Source organism: Carettochelys insculpta, chromosome 13 (genome assembly GCF_033958435.1).
Source record: "Carettochelys insculpta isolate YL-2023 chromosome 13, ASM3395843v1, whole genome shotgun sequence".
Lineage (NCBI taxonomy): Eukaryota > Metazoa > Chordata > Testudines > Carettochelyidae > Carettochelys > Carettochelys insculpta.
In genome coordinates, this window is record NC_134149.1 from 42041340 (window position 1) to 42064890 (window position 23551).

Consider the following 23551-nt stretch of genomic DNA (forward strand, 5'->3'; position numbering starts at 1 on the left):
AGCCAGTAACAGGGCTCTCCCCTTTAACGCTGCGGGAGATTGGCGGAGGCTGAGCCACCTCCTTACGTCACCTTGTCGCGTCGCCTTCTCTAATCGTCACGCTTTCGCGCGCGCGGCCTGTCAGGAGGCGACGAGCGGTCCGACGGGGCTGGGCCGTGAGTGACCAGGTGAGTGTGGGGCCGGAGGGGGGCGGGGGGCTTGGCCTTGGCCTTGGCCTTGGCCTTGGCCTTGCCTTGCTCGCTGCGCCCGTCGGGGACCTGACGGGCCCCTGTGACCCTCCGTGTCCTACCATCCTCCGGGCGGCCGCGGGGGAGGGTCCGGGGGTCTGTTGAAGCCGCCTGCGCCGCACGGGGACATTTGACTCGGCGGGGGAGCGGCGGGTTGGTCTGTGCCATGCAGCAGCCCAGGCGGGCGCTGGTCTTGGACTCTAGAACCCTTTCCTCTGCCCGTCCCCGCTGCCGCGGGCCCAGCACGTGGCTTCCCGGGGTGACGGGGTGTTTATCGGAGTGGGGGTGGGGGAGGTCCCTGGTGTCTGCGGCGGTGAGGTTCAGCCCCACGCAGGTGCTGCCCGCTGCCATCGTTCTCTAGGCCCACTGCTGTGGGCTTCTCATGGCGCAGCTTGGTAAGGGGTATCTGTACCCTGTTGTAGGGCGTTTTGTGAGGGGTGCGTCTGTGGGCCTTCAGTGTGTCCCGCGTAGGGGTGGGCGGCTCGGCTTTGCTCCTTGGATTTGTAGAAGTTAAGGCCAATATTGTAAGTGCTCCTCCTTGTAGTACAAGTAACTGGCACATTTTTCAATTAGCATCCGCATTATGTAGCATTTGTTGAGGGTGCTGAATTTGTGTTTAACCTGTAGAAATGTCTGCGGAAAAAATGAAAGTACTGAAATATTCCTTATTCTGTAAAGTACAGTTTGGGAGCACATTGTGATTCATTTTTACTAACTGTGTTTCATCTTCTATTCACAACGTGTGGTTGCGCACAACAGCAGCATTCCTTTTCTGGTCACCTGGTTGGTTTTTTTAATCATTCTTTTTATTCTTAGAGTCAGAAATCATCATGAGTCAGTTTAACTTTGGATCTGGTTCTGCTGGGGGAGGGTTCAATTTTGGCACTCCAAAGACCACAACCACCACAGCATCAACAGGATTTGCCTTCTCCACACCTGGTACTGGAACAGGATTCAGTTTTGGCACACCAACTCAGACTCCAGCAAGCACCCAGTCTACAGGCTTGTTTTCTTTGGTGACCTCTGCTACTTCTTCACAAGCTTCTGGATTCACTTTTGGATCACCGGCCACGTCAACTGCGGCTCCAGCTGGAAGTGTATTCTCCTTAGGGTAAGAACTAACTAGAGGAAACATTTGTTTTTGTCATTCTCATGAGTTGCCATCATTGAGGGTTTTTTTGTAAAAATTTTTTTAAAGACACTGTATTTGGAAATGATACAGGTGCAACCTGTCTAGTCCAGCACACTCTCATCCAGCAACATCTGTAATCCGATATTAATTTAGTTAGCCGGACAGCCACTTATCATGGTTGTGACCAAGTTTCTCGTAGCCCTATAAAGTTTGTTTACAGCCACCGTTCTTGGCTGTCAATGCTCTGTGCTGTTGTTTAGCTGTAATTTACCCCTAAATGTCTTCTGAGAGCCCAGTAAACAGTGGAAGTGTTGGTAATGCTGCTAGACAGTACTGACATCTTTTGTGGCATTGGTCAGGGCCTGAGTGTGTTGGACTAGAAAGGCTCGCTCTGTAGTGAGAAAATCCAAGTGGAAAGCCAGGAGAAAAAAATTAGTCTTGTTAGGGATTGAAAAGAAGAAAGATGGGAAGATGCTTGGCACATAGATGGAGAACAGGTGTTCCAGGCACACCAAATGGTGAGGAGAAAGTAGTCTTTACTGAGAGGAGGTAATTAAGGAAGCTTCAAGGTTAGTGGAGTTAGGGCATGACCGGGGCTGTAGTACAGTGTGTTAGAACTGGGCTACAGTCTTTTTAAGATTAAATCCAATGCACCACAAAGAAGTTTGGTCAAGGACTTGCCTTCCTGAAACTCTTTATCTGAAATGTTAGTGATAAGGTATATTTAAAAAACAAAAACAAAAAAAACCTACCCTTCGGCAGCTTGCTGGATTACATCCTGAACAATTTAGATCATCTTGGATTTTTTTTTTTTTTTTCATTTTCTGTCTAGGGGAAATGTACCAAAGTTAAACTTGGGTGGCAGTGGCACCACTCAAGCTACAGGGATCACTGGAGGGTTTGGACTTGTTAACAGTACCGCCCTTACCAGCGCTATACCTAGCAGTGTGTCATCAAATCAGGCAGCAGGTCCTTCTGGCTTTGTTTTTGGTGCCACAACCACAGCCGCCGCCAGCACCAGTACCACCACCACCCAGGCCGGGACAACTGGAGGGTTCAACTTTACCAGCAGTGGAACAGTTCAGACTGGAACCCCAAACTTTAATCTCAGCTCTGTGGGAAATACAACTCAGCAAGTAGCACCTACAGGGTTAACCTTTGGAGCAGCCCCAGCTGCTGCCACCACTGCAGCAACTACTGCACAACCAGCCACGACCTTCAGTCTTGGGGGACAGTCCACAGGTGAGAGTGAGATCTTGACATGTGAGCTTAAGTGCCATCAGCACTATATCCGGATAAAAGCTTCTTTAGTCAGCTGACTTCTGAAGTTATGTAAACAAAATGGTATCGCATATTAAACTTCTAATAATCCAAGTGAATTGGCTGCTTGTTTGAGAAATGGGTATTGAAGTCTGTTCTTTCAGTCCTGTATGAAATGGAACTGGTGCTGCAGGTCAAGCATTTTTCAATCTGTTCGTGCCTGAAGTCTCCAGTTATCTGTAGCATTTTTTCATGTAGCCTTTGAGGTGGCATCTTTATACAGTTAAGATGTTCTCAGTAATGTCACAGAATTGTCAAGTATCAGAGGTAGCCATGTTAGTCTGTCTCTTTGAGAACAACAGGAGGTCCTGTGACACCTTATAGGCTAACAGATATTTTGGAGCATACAGCTTTTGTGGGCAAAGACTCGTTTCATCAGACCCTGCATCTAATGAAGTGGGTCTTTGCCCATGAAAGCTTTATGCTTCAAAATATCTGTTAGTCTGTCAGGTGCCACAGGACCTCTTGTTGTTACAGAATTGTCAAGTATATTTTGTACCCTAAAAGTTCGTATTGGGCTTTATCTGTTTCTTGAGACTAGCCAGATATGAGACTTTAAAAAAAAAGCACACAGCTAAAACCTTAACAGCAGTAGGTATTTGTTTGCTGCTACAGATTGCTATAATGGGAAATGAAAGTATGTGAGCATGCCCTGTGTCAACAAATCAGTTGTGGCTTAGTTAGTACAGCTTAGTTAATAGGCAGCTGTCTCTTTTGTAGGTCACTTCTCAGGAAATTTATTTTTTGCAGGACTCGCATATAAGACTAATGCGATGATGAATGGTCTAAAGGCGTATATCATTAAATCTAGTGCTTCTGACTTGCTCGTGTCTTGTGTGTGAGTATCTAGACACACATGAGCCGTGTCTACACGTGCACGCTACTTCGAAGTAGCGGCACTAACTTCGAAATAGCGCCCGTCATGGCTACACGTGTTGGGCGCTATTTCGATGTTAACATGGACGTTAGGCGGCGAGACGTCGAAGACGCTAACCCCATGAGGGGATAGGAATAGCGCCCTACTTCGACGTTCAACGTCGAAGTAGGGACCGTGTAGTCGTTGCACGTCCTGCAACATCGAAATTGCGGGGTCCTCCATGGCGGCCATCAGCTGAGGGGTTGAGAGACGCTCTCTCTCCAGCCCCTGCGGGGCTCTATGGTCACCGTGTGCAGCAGCCCTTAGCCCAGGGCTTCTGGCTGCTGCTACTGCAGCTGGGGATCCATGCTGCATGCACAGGGTCTGCAACCAGTTGTCGGCTCTGTGTATCTTGTGTTGTTTAGTGCAACTGTGTCTGGGAGGGGCCCTTTAAGGGAGCGGCTAGCTGTTGAGTCCGCCGTGTGACCCTGTCTGCAGCTGTGCCTGGCACCCTTATTTCGATGTGTGCTACTGTGGCGTGTAGACATTCCCTCGCAGCGCCTATTTCGATGTGGTGCTGCGCAACGTCGATGTTGAACGTCGACGTTGCCAGCCCTGGAGGATGTGTAGACGTTATTCATCGAAATAGGCTACTTCGATGTAGGGTTCACGTGTAGACGTAGCCATGGTGGGATAAAATAAAAAAACAGAATTGCAGAGAAAACAGTGAGATCATCTGATCTTTATATTGCAGGAGCTGGAATATCTCTGCAATCACAGTTCCACAAATCTCTGGAAAGGTTTTGGTACCGTAGCACTGTGACCATTATAGACGAATATCTCTCTTTAGAATGGTGATTTCCTTAGGCGCTGAGTTCCAGCATCAAGAGACTGAAATAATTTGTTGTAAATTGATTGCATTTGTAAAGCCAGTTCTGTTTAGAAATAAGATCTTTGTGTAAAAAGACCTTGTGTTTATAGTAGGTTGCTGGTACTTCCTAGGCCATTTGAGAATATTACCAGCGCTTTGAACAGGGACAAAGCTGACCGCAGCAATAAGTCAACTTTGGTGTGTCAGTACACAGCTGTAGTAATGGTCTTCTGGCCATTAAAAAGTGTGTGTGGAGAGAGTCTGGAGTCTGCGTGGGTGATGTTTGGCTACAGTTAGTGTGCACTAGAGCTAGTCGTAACAGCTGTTACAGACAGAATTTATTAGATCTAATGAATCCCTTTGCTGTTGGATCTAGGTTTGTCAGAAAAACATCAATATGAATCTGATAACAGATACTTTTAGCTCTACTAATTGGGATAATGTGTGTTTTCAGTTGCTCTCGAAAGTTGTGGGTATTTCAGAGCATTAGCTTGAGAATGGTTTCCTCTTCTTTCATTCTTTGTCTATTTCTTAATCCAGGTTTAAATTTTGGAATACTAGCCTCAACAGCAGCCTCCTCTGCGCCCACAGGAACATTGACAGCTACGACCATCCAGGGACCTAGTTTATCATTTGGAACCAAACTTGGAGGTAGGGGGTGATTTGAGGCATGGTGCCCGAAAAATGAGTCAAGGTGAAAGGGGCTGACTTCTCTGTTTGAAGTAGTTCTATTTATTGGGGTGTGAAGAGCAGATAAAAACAGGAGTGGATGCATTATTCTGCGTCTTAACAGTGAATTTCTTCTTTGGTCAGAGTCCTAAAAGCACTCTAAGTTCTCTAAGCACATTCTTATTTTACTCTGTACAGTTTTTTGCATTTGAAAACTGCATTTCACGGTTCTTTATTGGGTAAAATAAAGCAAAGAAGTGTAAGGGTTGTAGGGGTGGGAAATAGACAGTCAGGTTAAACTTGAAAAGATTGACGAGGCACAATACAGGAGAACTATTTCAGAAATAAAACCTGCAGAGAAGACTCTTGCATTTGTACAAAGGAGATTGCTGTAGATGAATGGAGAGAAAACGTGTCAGAGAAAAGATCCCGTTCTCTGTGCTGTTCATTCTGAGTATATGTTGGAGCTTCAGAGAAGGATGCATTTGGGTTTTTTCTGTTTTTAGGCTTGACTGCAACATCCACAGCCACGACCACAACAACTTCCCTTCTTGGTTCGTCAGGGCCTACATTGTTTGCATCCATCGCAACATCTTCAGCACCAACCTCTTCTGCTCCTTCAGGCCTCTCACGTAAGTCACAAAACATATATCCAAAAGTTCTTGCAATCTGTCCTGGTAGGGGCAAATAGATAGTCAAAGTGTAAGCTGGCAGGTTTTCTCTGAGGCGGTGATGCTTTTTCCCCCACAATAAATTACAACCACCTTTATTTTGGTCATTGATAGTCAGCTTAAATCTTGTCAGTGCTGTACTCGTTCATTGCATGGAAAACTGGCCAGAGTATAATGCATGTGAGAAGAGTGACAATTTTTTGTATTGGCTGTCCTGATATTGTGATTATGGCTGAACATGCTTACAGATGTTAGGTCGAAGTAAGGCAGCTTATGTTGACCTAACTATGTAAATATCTACAGTACAGTATTGCTACTTTTCATGTAAGTTGCCCACTGCACTGACCTAATAACTCCTCCTTTGCAGGAGGTGTAGTGCTTAAGTTTATGTAGTTAGGTTGATACAGTGTTAGTGTGGGCACTGTATTGCCTGTTTCGACTTTTAGCCCCTGCTTGCTGACAGCCCAGAGCTGTGAGTGCCCCACGCTGTCAGTTTAAATTTCTGGAAATGCTCTTTTACGAGGAGGTGCATTGCTGACAGATGGAAGGTAGAGCGGATGTGAAAAATCTGTGCAATTACTGTGGTGGCTGTATGGCAATGTAACTTAAATCAACTGATTTTTGTAGTGTAGATTTGCTCTCCCCGTGCTCCTGTCTCTGAGGTGGTGTTTATGGTGCTCAGGTTAGGTCCTCACGTTCCATTTGTAAGTAAGGTGCTGGTTTGGGGAAGCAGGTATGTGCGTATTTGGTGCTTTTAATATGCTGTGTATCTTGGTAGTTCCTTTGCGGCAGAAGATGTGCCGGTTGTGAAGTGCTGTCAGTTACCAGGAAATACAAAACCTCTTCTGCTCACTTGAGAGTAGTTAATACTGATCTCATCCTGTGTCCAACTGCTGTCTTCTCTCCACCCTATAAACAATCATTGTAGTCAACAAGGAGGAAGCAAAGATGACTTAGCAAATAGCTCTGGCAGCTGAATTACAAGCATTTTGCTACAAGGAGTGATTTCTGCTATTAATAGAGCTATTTGTATTGAAAACTGCCACTTTTTATCTAGTCAAAGAGAGGTTTTAAAAATCTGTGGCTACATCTACATGAGAAGCCTCTATTGCTAGAAGTCACTGTCGAAAGGGATTTCCCGGCAAAACTTCTGTTGACAGATTGCCTCTACACATAAAAGCAGATTGAAAGAGCAATTCACTCTGTCGACAGAGAGCAGACGGACTGCCCTACCCTCTCTTGGCAGAACGACTGACAAGAAGCTCCGCAAACAGGGCTGCCCGGTGAACTGGAAAACCTGTCTGTTGACCAAAGGGCCCCAGAGTGTCTACATGGCTGTTTTGTCAACAGAATGCTGTCAAGAGAGGTGTTCTGCCTGAACGGGGAAAGATATAATGCTGCTCACAGATGTGCCAGGTTTTGTCAACAAAGTGCATTTTGTGTGTAGATGCACAGTGGTTTTTCCTGACAAAAGCTCAATTTTGCTGGAAAAGCCTCTTATGTAGATGTCACCTGGGGATTTATTGTGCTAAAGTCCTTTGGCTACTGGAGAAACTCTTTTGATTGTCTGCCTGTAACTGATAGTAACTTGTCTATTTGCTGGGTGAATAAGAGAAAGCTTTACCAGATTTTCTGCAACTACTTGATTTAAAATGTTGAATCAGAGAAATGTAGGATTTGAAGACTTCTCAGTACGTCAACTTGTCCAGGTGGCAGGACTAAGTGTAAGTCCATTCCTGACAGGTGTGTGTTTAACCTGAACTTAAAAAATTTCAGTGACAGAGATTCAACAGCCTCTGGTTGGTAATTCTGTTTCTGTGCTTAACTACCCTTACAATTAGTAAGTTTTCCATGATAGCTAAACTAAATCTCTGTTGGTGAAATTTAAACCCATTACATCATGTCCTGCCCTCAGTGGTTAAGGAGAACCATTTATTAGACGTTTCTTTATAACAGCAATTTATGTACATGAAGACTATCATGTCCCCTCTCAGTCTACTTTTTTCAGTCTTTCCTCCTAGTTTGTATTTTCAAGACCTTGACTCACTTTTGGGACTCTCCTCTGTACTCTCATTTGTTTGCAACTTTCCTGAAGTGTGGTACCCAAAACTAGACACAGTACTCTAGCTGAAGTCTTGTCAGTGTTGAGTAGAATGGAAGAATTACTACTGCTGATACAGCCCAGAAAAATGTCTGGTTGGTTGGTTTGTTTATTTGCAGCAGTATTACGTGGTGGTCTAAGACTCTGAAGCTTCAGGATTATATGTTTCTTGGTCTGGTCAGCTATAATTTAAGCTCTTCAGAATGCTCATTCTCTTTGTTCCTTCCCTTTTAAGTTTTTTTGAAGGAGGGCTTTTGGCTTGACTAGGACATTCACCTGTCTTCCGCTTTAGGTAAAGGTCTGTACGTTGGCTGTACTGTTTGTGGAGCTTTTTGTGCATAGATGACACTTGCTTTATTACCCTGTGAACTAGAGCTATTTGGTTTGAATATTTTTCAGCCATTTCAGATGTTAGGACATAAAAGCAGAAAGTTGAGTCCATCAGTAAATATGTACGCTACAGGGATCACCTCCCTTCTCTCTATAAGAAATAAACAGGGCAGCTTGCCAAAGAGAGCATGCAAAATGGAGCCACCTGTAGTGAGACATAGCAGCTCACTTTCATTAGAAGAAACCAGATTGTATTTTGAGATATTTAGGCTCTGTGTTCATAGGAGCACAGCCTACCCAGATCATGTCAACCAAATTACACATATTGCAAAAGCTCAATGAGCATAGAGCCAAACTTGTCCCTGATGTAACTCCATTGAAGTTAATGTAACTCTATCAGAGATCAATTTGGCTTAATGTCTTCGTTATACTTACATTTTGGCAGCCATTCTATGAAATTTATTTCTGCGGAGCTTAGTAAAATTGGCAAGAAATTTTTAAAGCCATATTCAGGGTGCTAGATCTGACACAGTTGGTTATTTCTGTAACGAATTACTCGCATTTCTCGCTGACATTTAGCCTCTGAGAACTTAACTTTCCAGGACTGTGTTTATAAGCTATCTTGAGCCTAATGCTTGGGTCCTGTTGCTTCTTTTAGCCGTGTGTATCAGTATAATGTTGCATGTTTCGGATAAGCCAAATATAATGCTTTGTAACTGAATTGACAAGATTTCTTAAAACATCTAGGAAGTCTTTTGCATGTATCATGATTTCAACCTACTATTCCTCACTTAAGTATCTGGAATCTAGTTATTGGTTCTTTTCAAGTACAGATAAAATGGGGATAACTGCACAGGGCAGAGGAACTTTCTAAATGGTTTTCTTGACCTGTGTGGAACACAGGAAACTGTCATTGTCTTCTGTTTACAGTTGGTGGCACCTCAACTGCAACAACCAGCCTGGGTACTCTTGGATTTGGATTAAAGGTCCCCGGAACAACAACAACTGCTGCAACCATCACTACCACCAGTAAGGACTAGATGATGAAGAGAAAAAACAGAGCTGTCATGATGATAAAACTATTATGTAGTCCCATGGTTCTCAGTCTTTCTGCTTGGGATCTGCAAACCATCTCCCTGTACAGTTTCTTGTGGCTTCTTAGGAAAAACTACTTCACCAGGCGGGTGGTGAAGCACTGGAATGCGTTGCCTAGAGGTGGTGGATTCTCCATCCCCTGAGGTTTTTAAGTCCCGGCTGGACAAGGTCCTGGCTGGGATGATCTTGCTTGAAGCAGGGGGCTGGACTAGATGACCTCCTGAGGTCCCTTCCAGCCCTGTGATTCTGTGATTGTAGCAAAATTGATTTACTTATTGTCAATATTCTCTCTACTTCTATATAATTAGAAAACTAAGATATAAATAAATGACCTCTTCCTGCTTATATAGGATAGAGCAGGTGTCAGCAGCCCCCCTGGCATGGGTGCCAAGAGTGGCACATGAGCCGATTTTTTTCATTGGCATGTGAGGCAGGAACTCAGCCCCGCCCCACCTTCCCCATGCAACCAGGAGCTTGCTCAAAGCCATGCTGCCTGTGGATTAACAAAAGACTGGCTAATGCTACCAACCACCACGTAAAGGCTATGTCTACACTAGAAGCATCTGTCGACAGAATAGTAACAGAGAGGGAGCCGTGCTAGTCCATCCACTATCAAAACAAAAAGCAGTCAAGTAGCACTTCAAAGACTAGCAAAATAGTTTATTAGGTGAGCTTTCGTGGGACAGACCCACTTCTTCAGACCATAGCCAGACCAGAACAGACTCAATATTTAAGACACAGAGAACCAAAAACAGTAAGCAAGGAGGACAAATCAAAACATTCCAGATCCACAAACCAGTTAGTCAACATTTTAATGGAATGGGGCATTCTGTCAATGACCTAAAGTTATGTTGAATAGTAACAGAGAGTAAGCCGTGCTAGTCTATCCACTATCAAAACAAAAAGCAGTCAAGTAGCACTTTAAAGACTAGCAAAATAGTTTATTAGACTATTTTGCTAGTCTTTAAACTGCTACTTGACTGCTTTTTTTTCCCCTAAAGGTATGTGTGTTACTGAAGAGGAATTACTGCACCGTTTTGGAAAGAGAAGTGGACGAGCTGACTTTTATGTTCAAATTCGGCACGTTAACATATGGTTTAAATCGTGATGGGAACTTTCTGAGTCACTAGAGGGGCTCGTCTGCATACTTGGCTCAATCTAAATCTTGACCTTCCCCCCCACCCCTCCACTCTCTGATTTGCTCACCTTGATTATCTTTCTCTGATTTGTCCTCCTTGCTTACTGTTTTTGGTTCTCTGTGTCTTAAGTATTGAGTCTGTTCTGGTCTGGCTATGGTGTGAAGAAGTGGGTCTGTCCCACGAAAGCTCACCTAATAAACTATTTTGCTCATCTTTAAAGTGCTACTTGACTGCTTTCTGTCGACAGAAGTTACTGTTGACAGGGAAATCTTGACAGAACCTCTGATGACAGATTGCATCTACGCACAGCTTGCTCTGTCGACAGAGAACTGCCGGATTGCACTGCCCTCTGATGCCAGAAAGCTGAATGGCAGCTCTGCAGAGGGCTGCCCAGCAACCAGAAGCTCTTTTCTGTCGACAGAAGTGTCTATACTGCACTTTTGTCGACAGTACTTTGTCCAAAGATTGTTATGCCTCAAATTTTTGAGGGATAATACTGTTGAGAAAGTCGAGGCTTTGTCAACAGAATGCTTTAAGTGTGTAGACATTCCCTGAGTTAAGTTGACAGAAAGTCCCTTCTGTCAACAAAACTCTAGTGTAGACCCAGCCAAATGGTAAAGCTGTGCATGAAGCCATTGTAGTACTATTAGTGACTTTGAAAAAGTATCACCAACACCCAGACTGTACAAAGAGGCCAAAAGGTCAACTTTCAGCACTCTACCTTGGAAAGGTTGCTGACCCCTGGGATGGAACTTCGTAAAGATCTCATAACCTCTTCTAAAGCTGGATAACTATCATTATTTGTGTCTTACAAGTGGTTATACTCAAGTGAAGTGAATAATCAAGATTACACCATCAAGGTCATTCATTACTAGAATGCATGTCTCCTTATCTCCAATATTGAGCCCAAACTGCTACATCTCAACTGATTTCTCCTCCTCTGTACTAATTCCTCTCCTTTTATGTGTGGGGTGACATTAAATCTTTCTTTCCAGGCACTTCTTCTGTCACTAGCACAGGCTTTGCCTTGAATCTTAAACCACTGGCCACCACTGGTACCATTGGTGCTGTGACTTCTACTGCTACTATAGTGACCACAACAACCAGGTAAGTCTTTCTGCCAACTGAGTCACTGTCAAGTGTCCTAGTTCTGTGGTTGGGTACTGAGTGAGTGTTCATGATGCACCTAGGATGTTGGGTATTGAGTGGAGGCGCTGGAATAGGCTTCTCCAGGCAAAAAAATCTGGTGGAATTGGAATGCAGCAGTATCCTGGCAAGAGTGTTCTGTTGGGTCTGTTTATAACTCAGTGGTTATGTTGTTAATGTTTGCTGTGGTGTCACCTTTATACCTTATATTCAATCTAATAATGCTTTTCTGCTCCCCCAACTCCAGTGCTCCCCCAGTGATGACTTACGCCCAGCTGGAGAGTCTGATTAATAAATGGAGCCTAGAACTGGAGGATCAAGAAAAACATTTTCTTCACCAAGCTACGCAAGTCAATGCCTGGGATCGGACATTGATTGAGAATGGAGAAAAGGTGTGATAACTTGCCTTTTCAATCTGATTTTCACATAGGGCAAGTCTTTTACAGGTATTTGGATGCCCAAAGATACAAATAGGTGCTCAGTGGGATATTTAGAAGTAAGTAGATGTGGAACTCCCATTGACGTTTTTTGGAGGGAGTGGGGGAATCCCACTAGGCACCTATCTGCTGTTGTAGGCACCTCACAGCTTTAAAAATCTGACCCTGCTTGATCATGAATTGCCCAGGCAAGGTGGGAAATCTTAGGCCAGCCTGTTGCCCAGGAGTTGGCTTTTATGGCCTTAACTCTAGTGCTAAATCTAAAATGTTCTCTATGTAAACATCTGTACTATTGGTTACTCTTTCTAGTACACGCTTTTCATGGTGTTTTTATCTTAATCCTTCCCTCAGTCCCTCTACCCCTGTATCAGAGGATCCCTGAATTCTGTTAATGTAGTCTGTTAAATTCTGTTTGTCTCTGATTTTAGATTACTTCATTACACCGAGAAGTGGAGAAAGTGAAGCTGGATCAGAAGCGGTAAGAGAGAAATGGAGTGCTTTAGTCTTCCTGGTGTAATGTTCTTTCCATCTCCTTGCAGCCCTCTCATGATGCTGGAGAGTTTATATACCACATCTAACTGTCCCCTAAGTTTCTTTCAGGAGCTCACTTGTTCTTGTCTTCTTGCAGATTGGATCAGGAACTTGATTTCATCCTGTCGCAACAGAAGGAGCTGGAAGATTTGCTGACTCCTCTGGAAGAGTCTGTAAAGGAACAAAGTGGGACTATCTACTTGCAGCATGCAGATGAGGAGCGGGAGCGAACGTAAGAAAGTGAACCTGTTTAAGCACGTGAGAGGGCAGAGCTAAGGTGGTAACACTTGCAAACAGGAAGAACTAAATGTGGAATAGGGCATTGTAGGGGATTGCTTTGGATGAGGAGACTAGTAATAATTTTTTTTTGGAGCATGATCATATCAGTGCCTTGCATTTCCCATATTGGAAGTGGAAATAGAGGAATGTGGCAGCAGATGTGTTAAAATGTTTTAGGTAGCATAAATGGAGCTCTTTGAGGGATATGGACTCAAGTAACCGTTAGAGGTCAGGCTATTAATATTTGGAATTATTTCTTTATTAGTACTAAAATGAATCCCCGGATGGCAGTTAGAGCCAGAGAAGCATGGTGTGTGATTATTCAAATTATGCATGCATTTAAGGGCAAGAACTGGCAAATTCTAGTCAGACAACCAAAAAAGGTGCCCAAGCGATGTCTGGACCCTGCAAGACCAGTTACTTGTTTTATTTATCTGGCTGGGTATGAGAAAGATATGGCCTTGAATCTTAGATGTGAGAGAGCTACCAATTCCTTCACAGGTCTCTCTCTCTCCTGTGGAAGAATATTGGCGCTGTTAATTTCATGCCTAGGCAAAACAGTCCTCTAGCATGCTTAGTGTATGTGTTTGATTTAAAATGCTCTGATCTCACCTCCCATGTGCTTTGCAGCTATAAATTGGCTGAAAATATAGATGCCCAACTGAAGCGTATGGCACAGGACCTCAAAGACATCATTGAGCACCTGAACACATCTGGGGGCCCTGCTGATACCAGTGACCCTGTGAGTATCAGCCTAGTTTTCTTGTGAAAGGTATAACGATTTCTTACAGGCACTTAACTTGTGTAGTTCTAATACTCTTCACGTCTTTTGCATTTTCAGGATTTGAAAAGGGTTTCACAGCATTTTCTCCCTAATTGTTTCTTTTCTGTTGTCCAGACTCCTATTCCAGCACAAGCTAATGTGGCTCTTGTGCTTATTCTAGGGTCATAGGGGCATTACAAACTCTGCCGGCAGAGAGAGTGCAAAACCTCTTCCCAAAATTACTCACCTGTTTTGTATTTACCTTTGTAGAAATATATTTTAATTGGGAAATTATTTCCCACCATATTGTAGACCTATCATGCTGTGGGTGTGGACTTTGGATTAGGCACGTAAATATGTTCTGCTGTATTGTTCATTTTCTAATCCAGACCTAAAGTCTCATCTACTTCTCCTACACATCAACTTGATTTTAATCCCCATCACGGTTTTTGCCTGTAGGCTTGTCAGTGGAGAATTTCCCTTTTAATGAACATTGCAAAGAAAGGTGCTTTCCTCTTCTACATGACCTTGAGAATAAACTTTTTTTATGGGTATGATGTGTTTAAGTTCTGTTAGTCTAAGAGAGCCCAGACCACAAGGGTGTTTTCCAAACTTGATGTCTCCTGCACAGCTATGTGCTGCTTTTGTACTAACTTTCACCTGACTGAAATGACTCCTAATGTTTGGAGAACTTAGCTTTGAAAGCTGTAGCAAGGCCCAGGGACAAAGCTAGGCTGGTGTCTATTTCTTTTCCTGTTGTTCATTTCCACATACTAAACCAGAATAACTCATGCCTGAAAGTTTGCATCTATTTCTCTGCAGCTCCAGCAGATCTGTAAAATTTTGAATGCTCATATGGATTCATTGCAGTGGATCGACCAGAATTCCGGTAAGAAGCTTAACCCCACCCCCCACCTTTTTTTTTTCCTTTTTTGAAGTAAAGAAAGGTACTTGTCAAAATGTCTGAACTGCACTTATGACAGAAAACTGGAAGTCCTGAAGGAGGAGGGGAAATGTAATCTCTTAATGGCCTCTTTATTCAGTGCTGAGTGGCAGGACTAAAGTTTGAGAGATCAGGCAGATCTGGTAGTCAACCATGCAGAACCATAACTTGTTATAAAGTTGAAGTACTAAGTGTGTTTCTTGACCATAAACCCATTCAGAAAGATACACAAGAAGTCTTCCCAAAAGGCCCGGTCTGTTGTCATTTGGACTCCGCTCTCTCTTCGTGTGCCATTAAAAAAGGCCTGTAGACGTAGTAGCTATTGGATGAAGTTACTGGTTGTTTGCTAAATATTTTAGAAAAAACAGTGTTCCAAAATGTATCAGTTGAAAATGGCTTATCTATTAACAGAGTTTGAGCATGGGCTTGTACAATATTATCAGCCTTTTCTTTATGAAAATATCTTGGGGCCGGGGAGGGGTGGGGGGACACTTGAAAATGCTCTTGGCCAGCCACATTAGTCTAGGCTCAGTATCTCTCCTCTGGACTCTCTCTCTCTCTCGCTCTCTCTCTCTCTCTCTCTCTCTCTCCTGACTTCCAGCATGTCAGGATAATTTCTTATGGTTAGCTGACATCAAATGTTCCCTTTTGCAGGTGCAGTAACTCCATATTCTGAGGGACACTGCAGAAACTGCAGAGTAACAATTTAAAAACAGAATAGTGAGCAGATGTTATGCTTGCTGTTCAAAGGAAGATTGTTCTCTAGGGACTGGGCTTTTTTCACTGAAATTTAGGATGCTTGCAGGGTTTAATTGTTTTTGTTTTTTCCTCTCCTAAAGTTATTACACATGCTTTTCATGACCAGGAACCATCTGTCTCACAGTAAAAGATCCTGAGTAATCTAAGCAAGTTGTCTCCTTAATTGAACCTCATTAGCCACAAGAGGGCACTATTGAGTAATATGAGGCCACTCTTTATAGGATTGCGGTATATACCAATTCTGCTTCTCTCTCAACCCTCCCCAAGCACCTGGCTTATACTCATCCCTGTGGAAAGTAGGCACAACTCCCTTGATTTAAAGAGAATTGTCTGCTTATACCATGGCTATATTTGGTTTCCAGATTCCTAAAAGGTGGTAACTTCCCAGAACCGGGTACTTGTCCTCATGATGAGACTTTATAACTTGTGAGATGTCTCCTGCATCAGCAGTTCTTTGGATCCAGTTGCAGAAAGTATTTGGAAATGTCAATCTTGTGTAAAAACAGTTGACTTTCTTCTGAAACTCATTGCAATTTGTTCCCTTAGTGTGAAAACTTCTCTTATGTTCTGCTGGTGGGGTTGAGATCAGCCATGCCCACGAAAGAGATGTGGGCTGCTCGGGTAGCAGGGCGAGTGAGGGGCTCTCTGTGGCTCCCTGCCCTGCTGCTGCTGCTGAAATAATGGAACTAAATTCAGTTGGCTTAACGGACGGATCTCTCCCACCACCCTGCTGGCCATTAAACCAAATAAACTTGGTTCTACTGTTTCAGCGGCATCAGGGCATGGAGCCATAGAGCAGTCAGCTATTGTAATGGAATTTTCTCACAGAACCCATATTTTCACTTCACGGAACCCCGGTTCTGCAGAATGCCATTTAGAAAACACTGTTATAGACCACAATTCAGAATGAACTCTGGGTCATCAAATGGGCGAAGTGGAGAGTGTCTCGTCTTTAAAAGTGCGATTTGTGTATTTCCGAGTATGGACACAGTTCCAGCTACTCATGTTTAGTGAACAACAAGAAGTCTTGTTGCACCTCATAGACTAACAGATATTTTGGAGCATAAGCTTTCATGGGCAAAGACCCGCTTCATCAAATGCATGAGACATGTTTAGTAAGTGTTTAGTTTCTGACTTGTAAAAACTTCTGTTTAAAAAACTAAGTAACATGATTAACATAAATCAAATTGAAGTTGGGGCAGCAAGGAAAATTGGAGCGATGGCTAAAATGTCCTGTTAGGCTTGTCTGCTTCGTTTCTAGAGTTTGCCATCGTAGCCATTCAGTGGGGCCTGTGCAGTTCAGCAGGATCCTCTGCTGGATTCTTCTCTACCTGTCTGTTCTCAAACCTAATAACCTTTGATCCTCGCGCTTTCTGAGTGGTGGTCTCTCCTTCATACCTGTGCTGCCTCTTACAATGATCATGTGTGTTGTGGATTTCCTCCCCCCCCGCCCCCCACAGCTCTCCTGCAGAGGAAGGTGGAGGAGGTGACAAAGGTTTGTGAGAGCCGCCGAAAGGAACAGGAACGCAGTTTTCGGATCACATTTGATTGAGCGATAAAAGAAATCTCTACTGGTGTAACATTCACTTGATAACCATTATGTAAAAACTTAGGAAAAATAGAGTAAAAATTGTGATATCGCTTTTTTTGTTGTTTCAATAAAGTGTTTTTTTCATGTCAAGCCTCCTACACTGTCTTATGCCATAGAGCTTCTGCATGGAGCTTCTAAGTTCTGCAGCATTTGTTTCCCAATTCTGGGATTTTTGTAAAACAAGGGTGATGTGATACTAGAGGGTCTACGACAGACCACCTGCCCATGTGGGTGGATGAGGCTTTTTCTAAGCAACCAACAAAATCATCCAAAGCGCAGAATTTGGTGGTGATGGGGGACTTCAGCTATCCAGATATATGTTGGGAAACTAACACAGCAAGGCACAGACTGTCAAGAAAGTTCTTGGACTACATTGATGACAATTTTTTATGTCAGAAGGTGGAAAAAGCTACTGGGGGCAAGGAGTTCTAGGTTTGATTTTTATCAAATAAGGAGGAACTAAATGAGAATTTGAAAGTGGAAGGCAGCTTGGGAGAAAGTGACCATGAAATCAGAGTTCATGATTCTAAGAAATGGTGAAAGGGGGAACAGCAAAATTGAGACAATGGATTTCAGGAAGGCAGATTTTGATAAACTCAGAGAGCTAGTAGGTAAAATCTCATGGGAAGCGAGACTAAGAAGAAAAACAATTAAAGAGAGCTGGCAGGTTTTCAAAGGCACATTATTAAGAGCCCAAAAGCAAGCTATACTGCTGCATAGGAAAGATAGAAGGTATGTTAAAAGATCTCCTCGGCTTAGCCAGGAGATCTTGCATGATCTCAATATCAAAAATGAGTCATATAAAAAGTGGAAATTAGGAGAAATTACAAAAGATGTATATAAGCAAACAGTGCATGTATGCAGGGGCAAAATTAGAAAGGCAAAGGCACAGAATAAGCTCAAACTAGCTAGAGACATAAAGTGTAACAAGAAGTCATTCTATATATTAGAAGAAGAGGAGGCCCAAGGATAGGGTAGGTCAACTACTTAGTGAGGAGGGAGAAACAATATCAGGAAACTTGGAAATAGCAAAGGTACTTAATGACTTCTTTGTTTCAGTCTTCACCAAGAACCCTGATGCAGAAATGCCTAACCATGGTGAATGCTAGTGGGAAAGGGGTAGTTTTAGAGGATAAAATAAAAAAAAGTTAAAAATTACTTAGAAAAATTAGATGTCTTCATGTCACCAGGACTTAGTCAAATGCATCCTAGAATACTAAAGGATGTGATAGAGGTATCAGAACCTTTAGCTGTCATCTTTGAAAAGTCCTAGAAGTCAGGAGAGATTCCAGAAGACTGGAAAAGGGCAAATATAGTGCCCATCTATAGAAAGGGAAAAAAGAACACCCCAGGAAACTACAGACCAGTCAGTTTAACTTCGGTGCCAGGAAAGATAATGGAGCAAAGAATTAAGGAATTCATCTGCAAACATCTGGAAGAAAATAAGGTAACAGCCAGCATGGATTTGTGAAGAACAAATAATGCCAGAACAGTCTGATAGCATTCTTTGACAAGATAACAAGTCTTGTGGCAAGGAAAAGCAGTGGATGTGGTATACCTAGACTTTAGTAAGACATTTAATACTGTCTCACACAATGTTATCAATAAACTAGGCAGATACAACCTAGATGGAGCTACTATAAGGTGAGTGCATAACTGGTTGGGTAACTGTTCTCAGAGAGTAGTTATTCACAGTCGTAGTGAAAGGGCATAACAAGTGGGGTTTCACAGAGGCCTGTTTTGAGAACGGTTCTAGACAATAGCTTCATCAATGATTTAGATATTGGCATAGAGTGTGTGCTTTAAGTTTGCAGATGATACCAAACCGGGAGTGGTTGCAACTGCTTTGGAGGATAGGGTCAAAATTCAAAATGATCTGGACAAACTGGAGAAGTGGTGTGAAGTAAACAGGATGAAGTTTAATAAGGACAAATGCAAAGTACTCCACTTGGGAAGGAACCATCAGCCTTATACATACAAAGTGAGAAGCAACTGTCTAGGAAGTAGTACTGCGGAACAGGATTTATGGAACATAATGGACAACAAGCTAAATATGAGTCAACAGTGTGATGCTGTTGCAAAAAAAGCAAACATGATTCTGGGATGCATTAACAGGAGTACTGAGAGCAAAACTTGGGAAGTCATTCTTCTGCTCTACTCAGCACTCATTAGGCATCAGTTGGAGTATTGTATCCAGTTCTGGGCACCACATTTCAAGAAAGATTTGGAGAAGGTCCAGAGAAGAGCAACAAGAATGATTACAAGTCTAGAAAACACGAGCTATGAGGGAAGAGTGAAAGAACTGGACTTGTTTAGTTTAGAAAAGAAGACAGGTGGACATGATAGCGGTTTTCAAGTAGCTAAAAGAGGGTTACAAGCAGGAGGGATAAAAATTGTTCTCTTTGGCCTCTGAGGATAGGACAAGGAGCAATGGGCTTAAACTGCAGCAAGGGAGGTTTAGTTTGGACTTTAGGAAAAACTTCCTAACTGTCAGGATGGCTAAACACTGGAAAAAATTGCCTAGGGAGGCTGTGGAATCTCCATCACTGGAGATATTTAAGAGCGGGTTAGGTGTGTCGGGGATGGTCTAGACAGTGCTTGGTCTTGCTGTGGGGGCAGGGGGTTGGACTCGATGACCTCTCAAGGTTCTCTCCAGTTCTAGTGTTCTATGATTTTATGTTTCATGCATTTTACTCAGTTCTTGTTTGCTTTCTAAATTTAGAGTATTTTAAACCCCAGTGAAGTCACATTGCTAAATTCTCCAGCTCAATATTGCATTTAAATTAGGCTTATTCTCTGCATTATGACCGAAGAAGATGCAATTGAAATAATCTTTAAAAATTCAAGCAGGACATGTTCACTGCTGAAGTTTTAAAGCAAGTCAGGTCATAGAATTGTTGGATACCACTGACAAAGCTCCAGGAAATAGTTAAGTGCTAAACCAGCTTTTGAAAGCAAAGCCTCTTCTGCAGATGCAGAGAATATTGTCTTCATTTCAGTTTATTCATATAATTCAGTTCAATGACATTTAACAAACATTAAGATGATTGGGACTTGTAATGTTTAAAAAAGGGGTGCTTGTTTTCTCTTCACTCGGAGTATGAATGAATGGTTTCCAGAAACAATTAATTCCATTCATTAAGTACAGATCAGGCTTCCTTTATTTTATTTTAAAAGCAAAATAGGTTTTGATAAGTTTTTTTTTTTCGTATGTAAGCTTGTTTGTTTTTTCTTGGGTTAAATAAAGCTTTAAATGCTGAAGCAGGGAGCATTTATAATTGAATTCCACGTTCCGTTCACAGATCTTGACAAATCACAAATGAAAAATTAAACTACTAAAGAAGTGCCCTATTCATCATTTTCTAACAATTGTATTAGTCTTAAATTAAGTTGTACAGGTATTGAAACAGGTATGAATGTAATGTATCCTGATGAGCAAAGTACCAAATTCAGTGTAAAAGCTGTGTTTTGTTGCCAAATGTGTTAATTAATAAGCAACTTTTCTTTAGTTAGTTTGCTAAAGTACAAATATAAAACAAGGTCCAAATTAGTAAAATGAAACCAGTTCCTGCTTGTTGACAGAACAATCTGTGCTAAATTGGACCTTTTTCCACTTCCGAAAACATGGCCAGCATTCTGCCATTTGCAGTATGTACCCTACCACTGTTTACTGAGATGTCCTAACTGAAACAGATCTCTTTTTGATTCAAGGATGGTTAATCATATTGCAGGGAAGATATAGCTGTATTGATACCCAATGCTGGAAAGACAGTTTGGTGAGATGTTTTATTGGACGATATGATGTTGGTGAAGAGACAAGCTTTTGAGTTACACCAGCACCTGTGTAAGAGTTCTATGTAGCTTGAAAGTGATCACTTTCATCCTAAGTGGGCCCAATAAAAGATACTACCTCACTTACCTCCACTCTCCAGAGGAATATGGGCACTTCAGAAGCATTACCGCCCCCCGCCCCCGCGATCCCCAAGTTACTTAACTTCAGTGGAATCTATAGTTGTGGGTGTTACCCTCTCGCAATTGTCATTTGTGGGAGTAGACACATTTTATATGGTTTAAGATTGATTTTGTTACTTGTAGAAATGTGGGGAAGCTGTACTGAGCTTAATGTATACAATAATTTGCTCATATGCAAGGTCTGTGAAATTACCTTTGCATTAATAAGAAAACACCTCCCAGCTCAGGTTCGGGAGAGGGTGCAGGTTTCTGACCTGCCTGTTTTTAACTGTGGCTCTCAGACAGCGAGATCCTGGTCTGGAAGAACCTTCCCCAGCCAGCCCTTCAGCGTCCTGGGGCCTCTAGATGCTGCCACAGCCAAGTACCAGCCTTGGTCCATTTTTAAATCGCTGGGACCCATGGCAGCTGCCCTCTTTGCTCTCCCTGTTTGATCCTGAGCATATACCAGTATCTCCAGACAAATGCTCAGATTTGAAGAAAGATATTAATGCATACATACTACCCTTCCTCCTTGGTTATCCCCATCACTTTAGCTGGCACCTGCAGTAAAGTAAAGGCCTAATTCTTCTCATATTTACTGACTTTAATAGTCTCAGGGTAGCTGTGTTCGGCTGTAGCTTCCCAAATAGCAAGCAGTCCTGTAGCATCTCAAAGACTAACCCATTTATTAGGTCATGAGCTTTTGGGGGTAACATGCATGAAAGTTCAAGACTTGATAAATGGGTTAGTCTTTAAGGCAGTACAGGACTGCTTGTTCTGTGCGACTTTAGTGTTACTCATTACTTCTCACTCGTGTGTGGTCCAGTTGCTATACAGTCTGTAATGAGGCACAGCCCCGGTACTGAGGGGCTTTCTGCCTTACTACCCTTTACATTTAATGCAGTAAAGGGGCAGGGACTTGCTGATGTTCCTACGGCAGGCGGCCTGATCATGGGTTATACCCAGGTCTCACCAGAATCAATGTGATGATTTACAGTGGGCAGGGCCATGGGGCTTTAGCTCTCCCACCCCCAACCTGTGTGACTCAGCTCGTGGGGAGGAAGCCCTGGGGTTCTGCTGCGGGGAGGAAGGGGATGACAGACCCCGGCGCAGCCTAAGTGGTCCTAGCTGCGCTCTTCCCCAGCCGGTTAGAAATGGGGGCGGAGCCCCGCCTCGCTGTACTACAACTCCCAGCAGCCCCGGGGGCTGAGTCCCACCTCTCTCATTCGCTCGCGCCTCGCCGCACGGTATTGCTGGGAGTTGTAGTCCAGGCCCAGAGCCGGCCGGGGTAGAGGGAGTGGCAGGCGCGGGGCCCCGGAATCATGCGCAGGTGAGACGGGAGGGAGCTGCCGGGGCGCTCCTGGCCCTCTACGGAGGCGCGGGCCGGGGCGGGGGGCGCAGTGGGGCGTAGCGTTGTTCTAGCTCCCCCTGCCCGTGTGGTGGGGAGGGGGCTGCTGCAATACCAGCCCCCGTAATCCTTGGGTAGTATTGCTGGGGAGGGGGGGAAGATCTGGGGGCTGCACTGGGGGTGGGTTACCCCAGGCCCCCCTCTTCTTCTGCCCTTCGGGCTAGTCCTACATGCAAGTGCTTGTGAGAATGTCTGGTGGAAAAAACAACAAGGAGTCTTTAATAAGGGTATTTTGACCCACTTCTCCGCTCAGACAGCCTGTCTCTCTAAGATGGTGAGTGGGGATTCACAAGTACATCAGTGACTTCTTTCCTTTCCTATTCTGACCTTGGTATGGCGGCAGAGAGGAGGAAACCAACAGTTACAGAGACGTTGACAGCAATGGCCTTTTAAAATTCTGCCCAGAGTAGCCAATGCAAGGCAATGTGCCCTGTGCGGAACAAGTTCTCCCTTAGAAAGGCAGATTGCTCAAGGTTATAGCTATGCCGTCGCATGCTGCCAGCTGTCTGTGTTCTTCGACTGTCTCTCATGGCTTGGATTTTGATTTCTAAGAGTCTGGTTTTTTTGCACCGAGTCAGCTGAAGCTGGGCAGGCGTCATGTTTTACAAAATAGATCTTCCACAACAATAACAGGAATGCACGTGCATAAAAAATACCCTGTGCTTCTGGGCTAGTTCAGATTTTCCCCAAATCATCCCTGTGCCTTTCAGTTTGACATCATGGTGGAGTGCAGCCAGGAGGGTTCTTTTCGTTTCCAGCTTGTTCCTTATAGCCCATCTGGACTGGCTCATTGTCTTCCTCATGTTCCAAGAAAGGGCTTGGAAACGGAATACTGGTGAAATTATTAATACGGTAGATGTGGGGAGTAAAGAGCTCTCAGTAGCTTACTGACCCCCTCAGTTGTGCTCCTGTGTCCAGGGTCAACAGCAGCCTGTCAAGTGATGACCTTCTTCTGGAGGATTTGGAGACAGAAGGAGAGAGGCAGCTGAAGAGCCTCCTTCACCATCAGCTTGATACTGCTGTCTCCATTGAACAGTAAGTATTGAACTCAGAGCTGGGCCCAGCCACTGTCAGCCTGCTGGCTTGGGCCTTCTTCCCCCAGGGTCAGTTCTGGATGGGTGTAGCCCAAGGCGGCACACTGAGAGCTGCGCAGCGGATGCTGTGGTGAATTGGAACATGGAGCCCAAGGCAGCCACCTTGCTCTAGGGCTGGGCCTGACTGAACTAGGCGGCGAAGCACAAGTGGCCATTGGAGGCCAAAGGCTGCCCTGGCTGGCACTTGAGTGCTGGCAGATGGAGCACATTTGGATTCTGGAGGGCAGCATCACTAGCG

General features: G+C 43.8%; 2 protein-coding genes across 3 annotated transcripts in view; both read left to right on the forward strand.

Moving 5' to 3' along the window:
• The first annotated feature begins 76 nt into the window (after window positions 1-76).
• NUP62CL (nucleoporin 62 C-terminal like) lies at window positions 77-16980 on the forward strand. The gene is made up of 13 exons (XM_075007637.1): window positions 77-167; window positions 1044-1338; window positions 2192-2601; window positions 4947-5057; window positions 5582-5707; window positions 9108-9206; window positions 11407-11518; window positions 11805-11949; window positions 12423-12472; window positions 12623-12757; window positions 13435-13546; window positions 14390-14456; window positions 16730-16980. The coding sequence occupies exons 2-13, from the start codon at window positions 1058-1060 to the stop codon at window positions 16819-16821; spliced, it is 1740 nt and encodes a 579-aa protein (XP_074863738.1). The 5' UTR covers window positions 77-167; window positions 1044-1057; the 3' UTR covers window positions 16822-16980.
• A 5062-nt stretch (window positions 16981-22042) lies between these two features.
• RBM41 (RNA binding motif protein 41) overlaps window positions 22043-23551 on the forward strand; it is a 36065-nt gene continuing 34556 nt past the window's right edge. For both annotated transcript variants that reach the window (XM_075007490.1, XM_075007489.1), the window contains exons 1-2: window positions 22043-22141; window positions 23138-23254. In XM_075007490.1, coding sequence (XP_074863591.1) covers window positions 22134-22141; window positions 23138-23254 — 125 coding nt within the window. In that variant the 5' untranslated portion in view covers window positions 22043-22133. The remainder of the gene's footprint in view (window positions 22142-23137; window positions 23255-23551) is intronic.